At 38.9% G+C, this 14093-nt stretch overlaps 1 protein-coding gene across 5 annotated transcripts in view; it reads left to right on the top strand.

The window, feature by feature from the left end:
- MTA3 (metastasis associated 1 family member 3) overlaps positions 1–14093 on the top strand; it is a 213370-nt gene that overhangs the window by 154257 nt on the left and 45020 nt on the right. For all 5 annotated transcript variants that reach the window (XM_059188460.1, XM_059188456.1, XM_059188458.1 and 2 more), the window contains exon 9: positions 6613–6801. In XM_059188460.1, the coding sequence (XP_059044443.1) occupies positions 6613–6801 (189 nt within the window). The remainder of the gene's footprint in view (positions 1–6612; positions 6802–14093) is intronic.

The following is a 14093-nucleotide window of genomic DNA, read 5'->3' as shown; positions in this document are numbered from 1 at the left end:
ACTAATAAGACTACCACTGCAGTAAAAAAAATGAAATAAATTATTCTTCCTTCTAAATATATCATGAAGGCAGGAAATGAACATTGCTATAATATTGTTATCTAATCTAGAGGCTTTAGTGAGATTTTCTAGTTGCTCTAGTTATCTAGTTTCTTTACTAGAAACTAGATAACTAGTTGCTATCTAGTAGATAGCTAGTAGATAACAACTAGATAACTAGTTGTTCTAGTTATCTAGTTTCTTTACAACAAAAGAAAAAATTTTTTCCTGGTCCAAAATCTACTTGAGAATCACTTGTTGCATTTAGTTGTCCTATCGCTTTAATTCCCTTCAGTCCTGAATAATTCCTCATTCTTTGTCTTTTGTGACTGTGGCATTTTGAAAGTATAGGCCATTTATTTTACAGAATGTCCCTTAGTTTGGGTTGTGGTTGTATATAACTATATATACTATATAGTTATAACTAGTATATAGTTATATAGTATATAGTTATAACTAGCTTATCATCCTGTTACTGTTTGTATGTGTCATTTCCCATTTTTTTCTTGATAGTTTTGACAGATTTTTCTTTTTTTTTCTAAAAGAGTGAGATTTTAATTTGGTTGATTTTTTTTTTTTTTAATTGTATGTTTTCTATTTAGGTTTTTTTTTTTCCGTGTTTATTATTTTCTTCCTTCTATTTTTCTTTGGGTTTACTCTGATATTCCTATTCCAGCTTTTTTTTTTTTTTTTTTTTTTTTTATTTATTTACCTGACAGAGAGAAATCCCAAGTAGACAGAGAGGCAGCCAGAGAGAGAGAGAGAGGGAAGCAGGCTCCCCGCTGAGCAGAGAGCCCGATGCGGGACTCGATCCCAGGACCCTGAGATCATGACCTGAGCCGAAGGTAGCGGCTCAATCCACTGAGCCACCCAGGTGCCCCCCTATTCCAGCTTTTTAAGACTGATTTTAAACCTATCAACTTTGTCTACTTTTCCATCATCAGTATTTAAGAATGTGAAGAATGTACCTCTCTATATATCTCCTATACTTTCATATGTAGTATATTTATTATCATTTGGTTCTGAGTATTTCTTAAGTTATTTTATAATTTTGCTTTTAATTATGAGTTCATTTCCAAGGAAATGAGGTTCATAAATTTATCTTAATTGCCTTGGGAGTTGTGGTTAGAGAACATTTATGATACCAATTCTCCTAATATATTGTACTTCCCTTTAGGGCCTGGAACATATAATCCTCCACAGGGTTTTGCTCCCCAGGTCTTACACACTTTTACCTCAGCCTAGTAAGAAGGGAGCTTTCTGTTTTTGTCCATTCTGCCATGTAGCAGTCTGGAAAATGCCTTCAAGGTAAAAGCTCAAGTCAGTGTGGGAGCTTACCTGTCCTACTTCTTCCTGAATTATTTTAGCCTCCCCTTGCCTGCCTTGGCTGTTCTTCAGTTTCCTCACATAGTTCTTAAATATTTGTCTGCTTTGTATCTAAAATCAGAGCTGGTGAGAGGAGGGCAAAAAGTCCTAGTTGTGCTCATGCAAATGACATTTGGGGCCCTGGGGTTGCTGTGGTCCCTGCCACCCTGTAGCGTTCTTGGGATAATAATCGGAAGGTACGACTGCACATAAGGACATGACTCAGGGTGTCTTGTAGATTGATGTGAGTGAATGACAACTAAGTCTTAACACATTTGTGGATGAATGAGGGATTTTGATTTGAGTACTAGACACTGAAGCAAAAATTGAGAATGGATGACATACTTCTCTTTTATGTATAAAATGTTTTGCCTTGATCATACTTTACAGTTTACTCATAAGAGTTTATATTCACCTTCTGCTTGGAAAAAAACCATATGCTCATTAATTTTCAAATAGATTTGGTGTTCTGAATGCTATGATTTGTGCTGGAGGTACACATGTAAAGTTTTTTGTAAAATGCTAATCAGTAATTAGGGTTGAATATATATGTGTATCAGTTAGCTGTTGCCAAAATAATGCTACATGTTACAGGCTTGGATTTTGAGAAACAGACTCTAAGATGGAGATTTGTATGTAGGCAATTAATTAGGAGTCAACACCTGTGGAAGAGAAGGAAGGAGGCAGGATTGAACAGAGGAAAAAGGTGGGCTATGGTACAGTATGAATGAAGGCCTCAGCCAGCTTCCTGGGACACTTTGAAGCATTGTCCCAAATCAGTGTAACAGGTGGGACCTTTGTATTCCTGCATCATTGGGTGAAGGCAGCCCCAGGAAGAGGGCACAGCCTTGGCTGATGAATCTTTCTTAAATCAAGATCATTCCAGACATGATAGCTGAGGGCTGTCTGCTCACAGCACATCTAACATGGACTGAATAAGTTCTTATTACACTACCCAGTATTTCAGTGGCTTATAACAAGAAGTGTTGTCTTAAATACTCCTGTGCAGATTGTCTAGGATTCTGCTGAACTAGACTGGGCCACTTTAGGTGACAAGCTGCAGGATGAGTCCAGATCTGCTCCATGTAGATCTCATCCTCTGTGAAAAAAGCCAGTAGCTCAAGAGGGCAAGTCCAGACATGGAAACACATGTCAAGGCTCTGTTATGCCACATATCCTGAGCATCTTACTGCCAGTCAGGTCACATGGCCAGGTGCAGTATCCATGGAGTAGAAGAATGCTCTCCTGTGGAGGTCCAGGGGAGGGAGTGAATATTTGCTAAATAATAATCTAGTCTACCATAGCGTGATTCTACTTAATGAACAAAAGATGAGAATTTCACTGCCAAGATTTCATTGTCAGTCTTTCTCCTAAAATACTTCTGTTTGTCATCTCCATCTGTTATGAATGAGATGAAATGTGACAACACCTTCACCACTATTTGGCAGAGAGAACAGCTTGTGCTCAGTTCTTATGATTTTTTAAATTTAGATTTGAATGGATCTTGTCGTGTGTATCTGTATCTCTATTGAAAACATGGTATCTTTGCAAAGTATCTAAGAGGGAAGACTTCCAATTTTTTTTACATTTAGTCTTTAAATTCTTTGTCTTTAAATTGAGGTATACATACAGTGAAGTGTATTAAGTACACTTAGGTGCATAGCTCATAAATTATGTGTGTATACATTCATGTAATCACCACCCAGATCTAGATTAAAGAGCCCTACCAGAATCCCAAAATGTTCTATCGTGCCTCTCCTCAGTGATCACCCCCCTACCCCCTGCATCTGAGGTAATCATTATTTTGACTTCTCTTACTACTGAATGTTACTTTTCTCAAAATCCATTTAAATGGAATCAGCCACGGGCACCTGGATCAGTTAAGCGACCAACTCTTGATTTCTGCTTGGGTCATGATCTCAGCGTCCAGGAATCAAGTCCCGTGTGGGGCTCCGTGTTCAGTGAGGAGTCAACTTGAGATTCTCTCCCTCTCCTTCTCCCTCTGCCCCTCCTCCCACTCGCGTGCATGTACTCACTCTCTCTCTAAAATAAATAAGTAAATCTTAAGAAAATAAATGGAATCAGCCAGTGTGTTCTTTTACATGTGTAGCTCTTGAAATTTTTTACTATCTTACTGATAAACCGTAAGTCATATGTCAAACTCCCATGTCTTAGCCTCCTTCTGAGAATCTTCACTTAATGTTGTCTCGGTCTGTGTTTTACTTGCAGTATAGCTCTTTAGGATAAGATCGGACTATATAAAAGTTCATTCAGAAGGAGCCACCTAGAGAAGCCTGGGTGGCTTAGTCGGCTAAGCCACTGCCTTCGGCTCAGGTCATGATCTCAGGGTCCTGGGATTGAGTCCCGCATTGGACTCCTTGTCCAGCAGGGAGCCTGCTTCTCTCTCTGCCTCTGCCAACCACTCTGCATGCTTGTGTCTCTCTCTCTGACAAATAAATAAATAAAATCTTTTGAAAAAAACAAAAACAAACAAAAAAAGGAGCCACCTATATGTGTCAGAAAGATGCAGTGCGTATGGACTCCTAGCACATAATTTGATCCTCTGGTTTCTTTATGAAGTTGGTCATCAGTGTCAATAAAATTATTCCCTAGGAATTCCACAGTGCATATGTCTGATGGGATGTTTATTTTCTACACCTACTAATCACGACAACACTCTCCTCTGGGCTGGGTTTCAAAAGTGGGCTTTGGGGGTTTCAAAAGTGGGCTTTGGGGGTTTCAGAGCCTCCAGTCAGCTGTAAGTTGGACCCATTCTTTCCATTTGATTTGTGACAGAGCATGAGTTAGTCTTCTGAAAGCAAATGCTTATTACTTCAGTGTTCTATAACACTGTAAAGAAAAGAACCTTTGTAACAATCTAATCAACAGTCGAATCACTTCACTTTTTGGTCATAATCACTTTTAAAGGCTATGATATTACTTTGGTTCTTTGAAACCTTATTAGATAATAGCCTGTCATTTTAAAAAAGTGCCTGTAAGAAAAGCCTTTTCATTCATCTCACATGAACAAAAGGCTGAAAATCCTTTCACACTTTGAGTGGCTGGTATAATATCAGCTGAGAAAAACTCACTTAATTCTGTGACTTTTGGTTTCAGAGCACCTGTTAATTATAAAAATGACTTCTACCTCCTGAGGAATCTCAGCAGCACAGTTAATTGGTGTAATTATTGATTTTGAATACCATTGAATCTTTTTCAGTTTTGTTCCCCTTCATAAATTTAGTTTCAAAAATAATTGTTTATAGTAATAGATTACTAATTTAAGGGATCTCTAAATGCTCTTGGACTCTGTTTTCACTTTCTTAGATCAGTTATCTAGAAACAATAATTTCAGGGACGATGTGAAGTGTTTAGCATTGTACAGTAAGTACTTGAAGTGGGAAGGTTAGCTAGAAAAGTGTTCAGTTGATTCTCAAGTTTGCAGAGCACAGGCAAAGAATAAAGATCAATTGTAACATTTTTATAACCCTTGCTGCACAAGAGTGGGAAGAAATTCTCTTGAAAATTGAAGTTATTATTCCATGATTGTGATACATACAGCAATAAGCCTATACATGGCCAGTGGTCTTAGCTGTGATTGTAACTAGGAAATAGATAATGAAATTCCTACTTGCTTTTGTTTTGTGGAGTCTGGTGATTTAATTAAGAGAGATGCTAATCCTTGATAAAGCAGTTAGTTACCATACCTTAAACATGTCTGTCTGTCCTAAATCCTGTCTTCAGTACTGTCAACAAATTTCTATTCTAGATCCTTTCCAATGTCTTAATGTATGAAGTGTAAATTTTTTTTTTTTTTAAGATTTTATTTATTTATTTGAGAGAGAGACCTGCATGAGTCAGGGGAAGGACAGAGGGAAATGGAGAGAGAGAAGCAGACTCTCTACTGAACAGAGAACCTGACGCACAGCTCAATCCCAGAACCCTGGGATCATCACCTGAGCCGGAGGCAGACCCCTAACCAACTGAAGTCACCCAGAAGCCCTAAATATGTCTTTTTAGTGCATACTGTAGCCAGTGATTCTTTTTAGTAGGTGACTATGATATTTGAGCTAGTTTTATATTCTTTTATGAATAGGGAACTCACTTACAAGCTACATTTTACGAGCTGTGTTGTCCAGTAGATGTGATGCTATCCCCATTTTCTGAAAATTTCAGAAGATACTTTATGTTCAAGGTCCAAGACTTGGCTTTCATGTGTTAGAAAGTTTAAATAGAACTAGTTCTAACTTGGGAAGGATTTGGTCACCTTGCCAACCAAATCTGGGCCACACCTATATGCTTATCCAGACACAGCAGAGCCAATCATCGCCTTTTGCAGTTTTCCTGCTGCGCATACCAGTGTGCATATATGTTATGAATGAATCTTTCTCTCGGGTAGAAAAACCATCTCAAGTTTTTCAAAGCTTAAAGTTTAGGAACCTAAGTTTATTCACTGCTTCTAATGGGCAAAAGAATGTCTTTTAAGTAAGCTAGACCCAAGGTACTTTTGCAAAAAGCCAGATATATATTCTTCATCTGTCTTCCTTTCAGATGACTCTTCCTATCACTGTCTCTTGAAATATATAGGAAACCCTCGCAGCCTAGCTGATACAGGCAAGCCTGGTCATCTCTTCTTGGTCTTACAAAATTCTAACCCAGTTACTGTTTTTGCATGGATACGTACTTTTGTTTCACTTAACATAGATGTATAGTTTTGTTGTGTCACCTCGTTCTCAATTCCATTGTTTTCTCTATCTCTCGTTCTTAGGACATTCTCTTAATCCAACCTGAGAGTTGTTCTTCCCCTTTCTGGTATATCATCTCTTTTTCCCTTATCAAGGAAGGCTGTGCCAACCCTGTGCAGTAGCTGAAGTGATTTTGGTAACCAAGAAGATGGTGAAATTTACTGGCTTTCCAGTGTAATTACTTAAGAGGCTCTGACTCTTCACATGCAGGTTACTGTAACAAATGAATGCATTTTTTAAAATACCCATCTTATAAGGTACAAATCAGCATTTTCTTAAAGCAATAAATGGTAATATAAGGTCATCTGAGGTTTAAATTTTTCTTTATTTTGTTACTTAAAAAACAAACACCTAAATATATTAGTGTTAGTTTTAAGTGCATCATGTATTTTAGTATTTCTGTTCGTAAATAACCTAGCAAGTTTGCATTTCTGACCAATCTTTTCTATTTTGTTTTCTTTAGTTTCACGCTATGGATACGTTGTATAGGCACAGCTATGATTTGAGCAGTGCAATTAGTGTCTTAGTACCACTTGGAGGACCTGTGTTATGCAGAGATGAAATGGAAGAGTGGTCAGCCTCTGAAGCTAGTTTATTTGAAGAGGCACTGGAAAAATATGGCAAAGACTTCAATGACATACGTCAAGACTTTGTAAGTAGAAGATTGTAAATAAAATGTTGGGGTGGGAATATTTTGTCTTTATTAGGAATCTAGTAAACCATTTAGCAAGCTCGTGACTTAGTAATTTTTATCTGCTCCACTTAGAATGAAGGCTGGTGTTACAGAGGGAGAAGTTAACATTTGTTTTGGGAAGTAATTTTAAGACTCAAGGTCAGGAAGCTCTGAGTTCCAGGGTTAAAATATGGATAGCTTTTCTGACTGTTTGCACTAAATATTTTTCTGAGCTCTGCTTTTTTAGTTTGTTGCTGTCCTTTAGACCTTTTAAAATTTTCTAGTTACCTTACTAATTGTTGAGCCTAAATTTGATGTGGACCTTTAATTTGGAAACGGCCTATACCAAGCAAAGTAGGAAAATTTGCTTTATAGGTTTCAATCCTTGACTCCTCTTAATGGTATGTGGTATCTAACCTGGATTTTAAATACTGGATAATCTTATCTACTATTATGTACTTCCTTTTGTCTTTGTGTTTATGGAATTGTTCTCTTTAATTAAGCTTATAACCTCTTTGAAATGGGGAAATTTCTACTTGAGAAGTCCATGGATAGCATTCTAGGGCAATCATCCTTTCTAGATTATCCAATTTGTGGGTATATAATTGTTCATTCCAGTCTCTTGGGATCTTTTGTATACTTGCAGTATCAGTTGTAATGTCTACTCCAGTTTTCATTTCTGAATTTATTTCAGTCCTCTCTTTTTCTTGGTCTAGTTAAAGTTGGTCAGTTTTGTTTATCTTTCCAGAAAAGCAACTCTTAGTTCATTGATCTTTTCTGTTGTTTTTCTGGTTTATATTTCCTTTATTTCTCCTCTGACCTTTGTTGCTCCCTCCCTTCCGCTAACTGGATATACTCTCTTTTACTGATTTTTCTTTTTCTTTTTTTTCCAGTCTAACCAGATAATTTCTAATGTCCTGTCTTTGAGTTCACAGATTCTTTTTTTCTGCTTGCCCATGTCTGTTATTGATGTTCTGTATTGCATTTTTCATTTAATTCCTTGTATTCTTCAGCTTTAGAATTCTTGTTTTTATGATGTCTTTCTCTATTGTGCGTCTTATTTTGTTTATTGTTTTCCTGATTTTGGAGTCTGTCTCCCGATTTCAGTTCTATCTGTATTTTCTTGTAGCTCACTGAGCTTCCTTAAAACCTTTATTTTGAAATCATTGTCAGGAAATCACAGATTTTCGTTCCTTTGGGGTCAGTTACTGGAAAATTACTGTGTTTCTTTGGGAATGTATTTTTCATCTTTCTTGTAGCCTTGTGTTGGTGTTTGTGCATTTGGTTGAGTAGGTGCCTACCTCTCCCAGAATTTAGCAACTGGTTTCAGTGGGGAGAGACCCTCCTCCTGCAGTGGGTTCAAGGGTGCTGGAAGGGAGGGTATGATGGTGCCAGCTCTTGGGAAGGCCCAGCATCTTCAACAGCCAGTGCTTCAGGTGTCTGCAGTGGCAGTAAAGGCTGTTGGGGTCTTTGATGGCAAAGGCTGCTGGGGACCTCCTGATCTCTTTCTGTCCCATGGGATATATAATTGCCAAAGGAATCCCTATTGGCATTGGACCTGGCTTTGAAGTACCCTTGCTGTGGCAGCGAGCATGAGGTGTGAGCATGCTTGGATCAGCTACAGAGCCAGGCGTGGAGCATGGGGGCTTGCAGAGTGACAGCATTCTGGGGTCTGGTGTGCTGGCTCACCTGCAGTGTCCGTGCAGAGATTGGAGCACATGTGGAACGGCCATGGAATTGAGGTCTGAAGTGTGGGTGTGAGGAGCAGCCAGAGCTCTGGGGTCCTAGGTGTGCACAGGCTTAGAGGTCTGGGCTGGCAGCCCTGTTCCTGGGATGGGGACACAGCAGTGTCTTGTGGGAGGGGCGCAGCAGCGTTTGCCTCTTTGCGAGGTCAGTATCAGCAGTGGCTGTTGGTTACCTCAGTGGCAGAAGCTGTTTCCTCTGCAGAGCGGGCTGTTAGAGTCCACACCAACAAACGCTGCAGAGTCCTCTGCTGTGAATGTGGCAGGCATTCTGCAGCTGTCCTGAGGGCTCTTGAGGTCCTTGGTGGCAATGGCTGCTGGGCTCCTCTGCACATCAGGCCACTGGAGACCACAGTGGCACCACTACATGGCTTATACTGATAGCCTTTACCCTTCTTTTTTGTTCTTAGCTATTTCCAGATGTCTCAGCTGCCTCTGCAGTGACCCTTTTATTGCCCCACTGTGTTGCCAGAGGAGCTTGCTTGACTCTTCCCATATCCATCCTCCCAGAGCTGTTTTCATTTGTCCATAGCTGTCAGGTACAGAGACAGGTTTCTCCTACTCCTGTATCTTGCTCACCACTTCTCCTTGTTCATTTGTTCTGGAGTTGTCTAGTTTATTGTCATAAAGGGGATCATAGTCTTCTATTACCCTTTGAAGGTCTTTGGGATGGAGCTGTAGTGATGCCCCTCTCGCATTCCTGACACTGGTAATTTAGCTCTTCTTTCTCTTTTCCTCATCAGTCCAGCTAGGAGTTTGTCAGTTTTATTGATCTTTGCGAAGAACCAGTTTTTTGTTTGATTGATTTTTTTCTTTCATTGATTTCTGCTTTTATGTTTGCTGTTTCCTTTCTTCAGCTTGCTTTAGGCTTACATGTTTTGTCTTTTCCTAGTATCTTTTTAAGGTTGAGACTTCCTTGTAATGTAATCATTTGTTGGTAGTGTGTGTTTGGCTGATAGTGATTTTAGCTTTTTCTCAAAACCATCTTACTGTCCTCTTTAACAAAAATGATTTTCTTTCTTTATGGAACTCATTTTTCTTCTTTTTCAGTATTCTAAAGAGGTCTCTCTGGCTTACGTAGTTTTGGACAAGAAGTTCTTGTGTATGTAAATGTTTCTTTGTGCTCAAGATTTTCTCTCTACTTCTGTTTGTTTGGGTTTTTTTTGTTTGTTTGTTTTGTTTTTTTAGCAGTTTTACTGCTACAATGCTCCTGGGTGTGTTTTCCTTTGTAATTATTCTGTGAGTTTCCAAGAGCCGGGACCTGCTGTTTATGTTAGTGTGTATGATTTATATATTTATTTATCTTCCAGTACCACTAATTCTTTTCTTGGCAATGTCCAGTATACTGATACACTTGCTAAAGGAATTTTTCAAATATGATAGCATATTTTGCTAACATTTATATTTTATTTTTTATATTTTTAATCTGTTTAAATTCCACATCTAGCCATCTATGCTGTCTTATCTTTTTAAGACAGCCTTAAGTATATTAGTATATCCTTTAATATATTAATCAAATCTGTAGTTGGGCCAGGTTTGGATCTGGTGCTTGTTCTGTATTGGAAGGCCTAACATTTCATGTGCTGTCTTGACATTTATGAGCCTCACTGGGCCCCAAAAACTTAACTGTGAGTTCCACTGCTCTTGTTGGAGATGGCCCTCCAGCAGGAAAGGCTCCTCATCTCTGTTTTACTAGCATCTCCCCGTCCCTCCTTCAGCCTTTTGGGTTTCACTTTCCTGCCAGCCCACAAAATTACTCAGAGAAGCCAGTCACCTCCTCCCATGGGAACCCTCTTCAGAACCAGGCCATACCTCACCCTCTTGTTACACAGAACCTCACTCTCACAGCCCCTAGTGACTCACTGTGGCCCTACACGGTGTCCTCGTCCCCTGGGATGTGTGAGTAGCTGTGACTCAGAAACCACTGTCAGTCTCCTCTCTTTTGAATTTCTTTTTTTTTTTTTAAGAAATTTTATTTATTTATCTGAGAGCGTAAGTGAGAGTGAGCATGAGAGGGGAGAAGGTCAGAGGGAGGAGAAGACTCCCCATGGAGCTGGGAAGCTGATGCAGGACTCAATCCCGGGACTCTGGGATCGTGACCTGAGCCGAAGGCAATGGCTTAATCAACTGAGCCACCCAGGCGTCCCTCCAGTCTTTTGTCTTCAGTGTTGTGTGTTGTACGTCTGGCCATCTGATACTGTTTGGAGGGGCGGGTCCATCTCTCCATGAAGGGATGAATAGCAGGTGATCTGAACACCCACAGACTTCAGATTCTTAACTGGGCTTGATGTGGGGCCTGGAATGTGGGAGGGCTTCTTCAGTATTCCTGTCTCAACCTCAGCAGGCCCTGTGCTACGGGGCCTCTCTCCACATTTTGATAAGTAGTGTTTTCATTTTTGTTCCTTCAAAGTATTTTCATTTTTCATTCTGATTCGCTTTTTGACTCATGGGTTATTTAGAGATAAGTTTTGTGATTTTTTTTTCCCATATACTTTTGTTACTGAAGTCTAGTTTAATTCTGTTGTGATCAGAAAACATACTTCGTAAAAAAATCAAATCTTACATTTTGAAATGTGATTGATTCTCATCCCAGTATATGTTCCATTATGGTGAATGTTCCATGTGCTCTTGAAAAGAAGAGGTATTTTGCTATTTGGTGGAATGTTCTATAAATGCTACTTAGGTCAAATTTATTGATGGTGTTATTCAAGTCTTCTGGAACCTTACTGATTTTCTGTCTACTTGTTCTGTTATTGAGAAAGCAGTATTAAAAGTCTCTAGTTATCATTGTGAATTTTTCTGTTTTTCTTTTTCAGTTAATATAGGTTTTTTGCTTTAATTATGTTGAAGCTGTCTTATTGGCTATATACATTGAGGATTGTTACCTTCTAATGAATTGACCCTTTTATCTTTCATCATGCCTCTTTATGGTAATATTCCTTGTGGTGATATCTGGTTTTTCTCCTGTTAATATTACCACTCCAGTTTTATTTTATTGATTACATGGTATATCTTTTTTCCATCCCTTTATTTGTACCTTATTTATGTCCAAAGTAGGCTTTGTAAACTAAATATAGTTTAAAACCAGTCCAACAATCTCTACCTTTTACTTGGATTGTTAGACTATTTACCTTCAATATCATCATCAATAATGTAATTTTTTATTTAAAACCAATCCTCTTACCATTAATTTTCAGTTTGTCCCATTGTTCTGTTCTTTCCCCCTTTTCAAAATTATTTTTTTTTTAAAGATGTTATTTTACTTTAGAGAGAGAGAGAGCAGGGGGAAGGGCAGAGTGGGAGGTAGAGGCGAAGAATCTGAAGCAGACTCCACGCTGAGCGCGGAGCTGGATGGGGGCCTCGATCTCATGAGCCTCAGATCATGACCTGAGCTGAAACCAAGAGCTGGACGCTTAACCAACTGAGCAACCTAGGTGCCCCTTTAATTATTTTTTTTATTCTAGTTTTCTCTCTTCTGGTGGCTTACCAATTAAACTTTTATTTGTTTAGTGGTTTGCAATATGCATCTTTAATGTTGTACAATCTACCTTCAGTCAAATCCAATTGAATCACATAGATTATAAGAACCATCTGACTGGGGTACCTGGCTGGCTTAGTATTGATAGAGCATGCAACTCTTGATCTTTGGGTCATGAGTTCAAGCTCCATGTTGGATGAAGAGCTTACTTAAAAAAAAAAAAAAAAAAAAAAAGAGAGAGAGAGAGAAAGAGAAAGAAAGAAAAAAAGAACCATGTGATAATACTTCTAGTTCCTCCCTCCCATTCTTGTGCCTTTTTCATCATACATTTTACTTCTGCCCATGTTCTAAATCCCACCGTGAATTATTGCTATTTTTTCCTTTAGACAGTGATCTTTTTAAAGAGATTTTTTAAAAATATCTTTTTTCCCCATATTTATTTATGTATTGTTATTTATTTTAAAAAATGTTATTATTTCTGCCCTTCTTCATTTCTTTGTGTAGATTCAAATTCCCTCACCACCAGCAGGGGCTTTCTCAGGTTTCCTGCTCTGGGCCAGTTCTTTCTGACGAACACCGGTAGGAGATCCGTGGCAAATGTGGATGGATCCCCCTGGTGTCTGGAGCGCCCATAGATGCTAAACAGTTGCCCTAGCTAACTGTTGGCCTTTAGTAATTTGGTAAATTTTTGGTTGTTTTCTTCCTTGTTTTTATTTGTTATCTTTGTGTGTGTGTGCTTTTCCAAAGTAAAAATAGTTCGTGAGTCTCCTGAGCCTAGTGTTTATTCAGAGTGATTTTGGAGTTTTCAGTTCAGTTGATCGTTTTGCAACTTTAGCTCTGTGGTGGGCTCAAGAATTGAAGTGGTTCCATAGAGTATCTGTTTGTTGTTTTTTTTTTTTTTTCCCTCATTTGTAGGGTGGGAATGATATTCTCTTGTGGATTTTATATCCTAAGAAGCAGCATCCGAAATACACAAAGGAACCTGAGAAATTCAAAGTACAGAACAGTAAAGTCTCTGTTCTTTCATGCATTCAGGTCTCTTGGCATAGAAACTCCTTTCAGCAAAGGCTATTTCCTAGCTGTTTTTAATCATTTAAGCTTCAGTTGCAGATCACAAAATCACATAAGCTATCTTAAACAAAATGGGATTTAATTTTGGATAATTGCTTTTTGTAATTTTATATATATTATATATACCTAGTATCTAATATAGAATTTTGGATAATTGATAGGGTTGGAGAAGTAGGCGCCAGGATGGACATCAGAACATTCCACAGAAATGGTCCAACAGGGGAGCGCCTACCTCTGCCCCACCCAGAAGTGGGAAGCTGCTGGGTTAACCTCTGTTACCGGACTACACTACTTTAACCATGGTCTTGGGGTTAGGAAGCCTCTAGTGGATCTGATGACTCTGGAACAGTCTTATGCCTTTTAGCTCTGCTGCAGCTAAACAGATTCCTGTGCACCCTTCCCTCTATGCTGCTTAACTCGCTTCTGAATTTAGGTCTTCTACAACTGTTTGTAAGAAATAAATCACAAGAGAGTCTCAGAAATATAGTATTTCCATTGTAGCCTTCCAGTATAGGAAAGTGAACTTGAAGGAAGTTGGAAAGCCATAATTGGAAACAACAGAATCCATCTGAGTGAGCTAGTTAAGGATAGAGAGATTTATTACAGGGTATGTTGTGGGCTAATGGAACCTCCAGGCGGGTCAGGGATCTAAGTTTCGATGCTTCACAGCCAGGCCTTTTGAAGCCAAGAACGAACGAACTAACTAACTAACCCTGCAATAGCAGCATCGTAGCGGAAACTCCACTACATATAGTGCCCCTACCACCAGTCTTATCTGATTTCTGCCCCAACTTGACTCTGTCAATAAGTGCCACAAATTGGGGTGCCTGGCTGGCTCAGTCAGAAGAAGGTGCAACTCTTGATCTCAGGGTCATGAGTTTGAGCCCCACATTGTATGTGGAGATTACTTAAATAAATAAAAAGTAAATGCCATATGTCTAGGCCTGTTCTTTGAACACTTTACTTCCAACCTTTGTATG

This window comes from Mustela lutreola, chromosome 9 (assembly GCF_030435805.1).
Source record: "Mustela lutreola isolate mMusLut2 chromosome 9, mMusLut2.pri, whole genome shotgun sequence".
In the NCBI taxonomy this organism is placed as follows: domain Eukaryota; kingdom Metazoa; phylum Chordata; class Mammalia; order Carnivora; family Mustelidae; genus Mustela; species Mustela lutreola.
The sequence above is the reverse complement of the archived record's forward strand: the minus strand, read 5'-3'. Positions and strand labels throughout refer to the sequence as shown.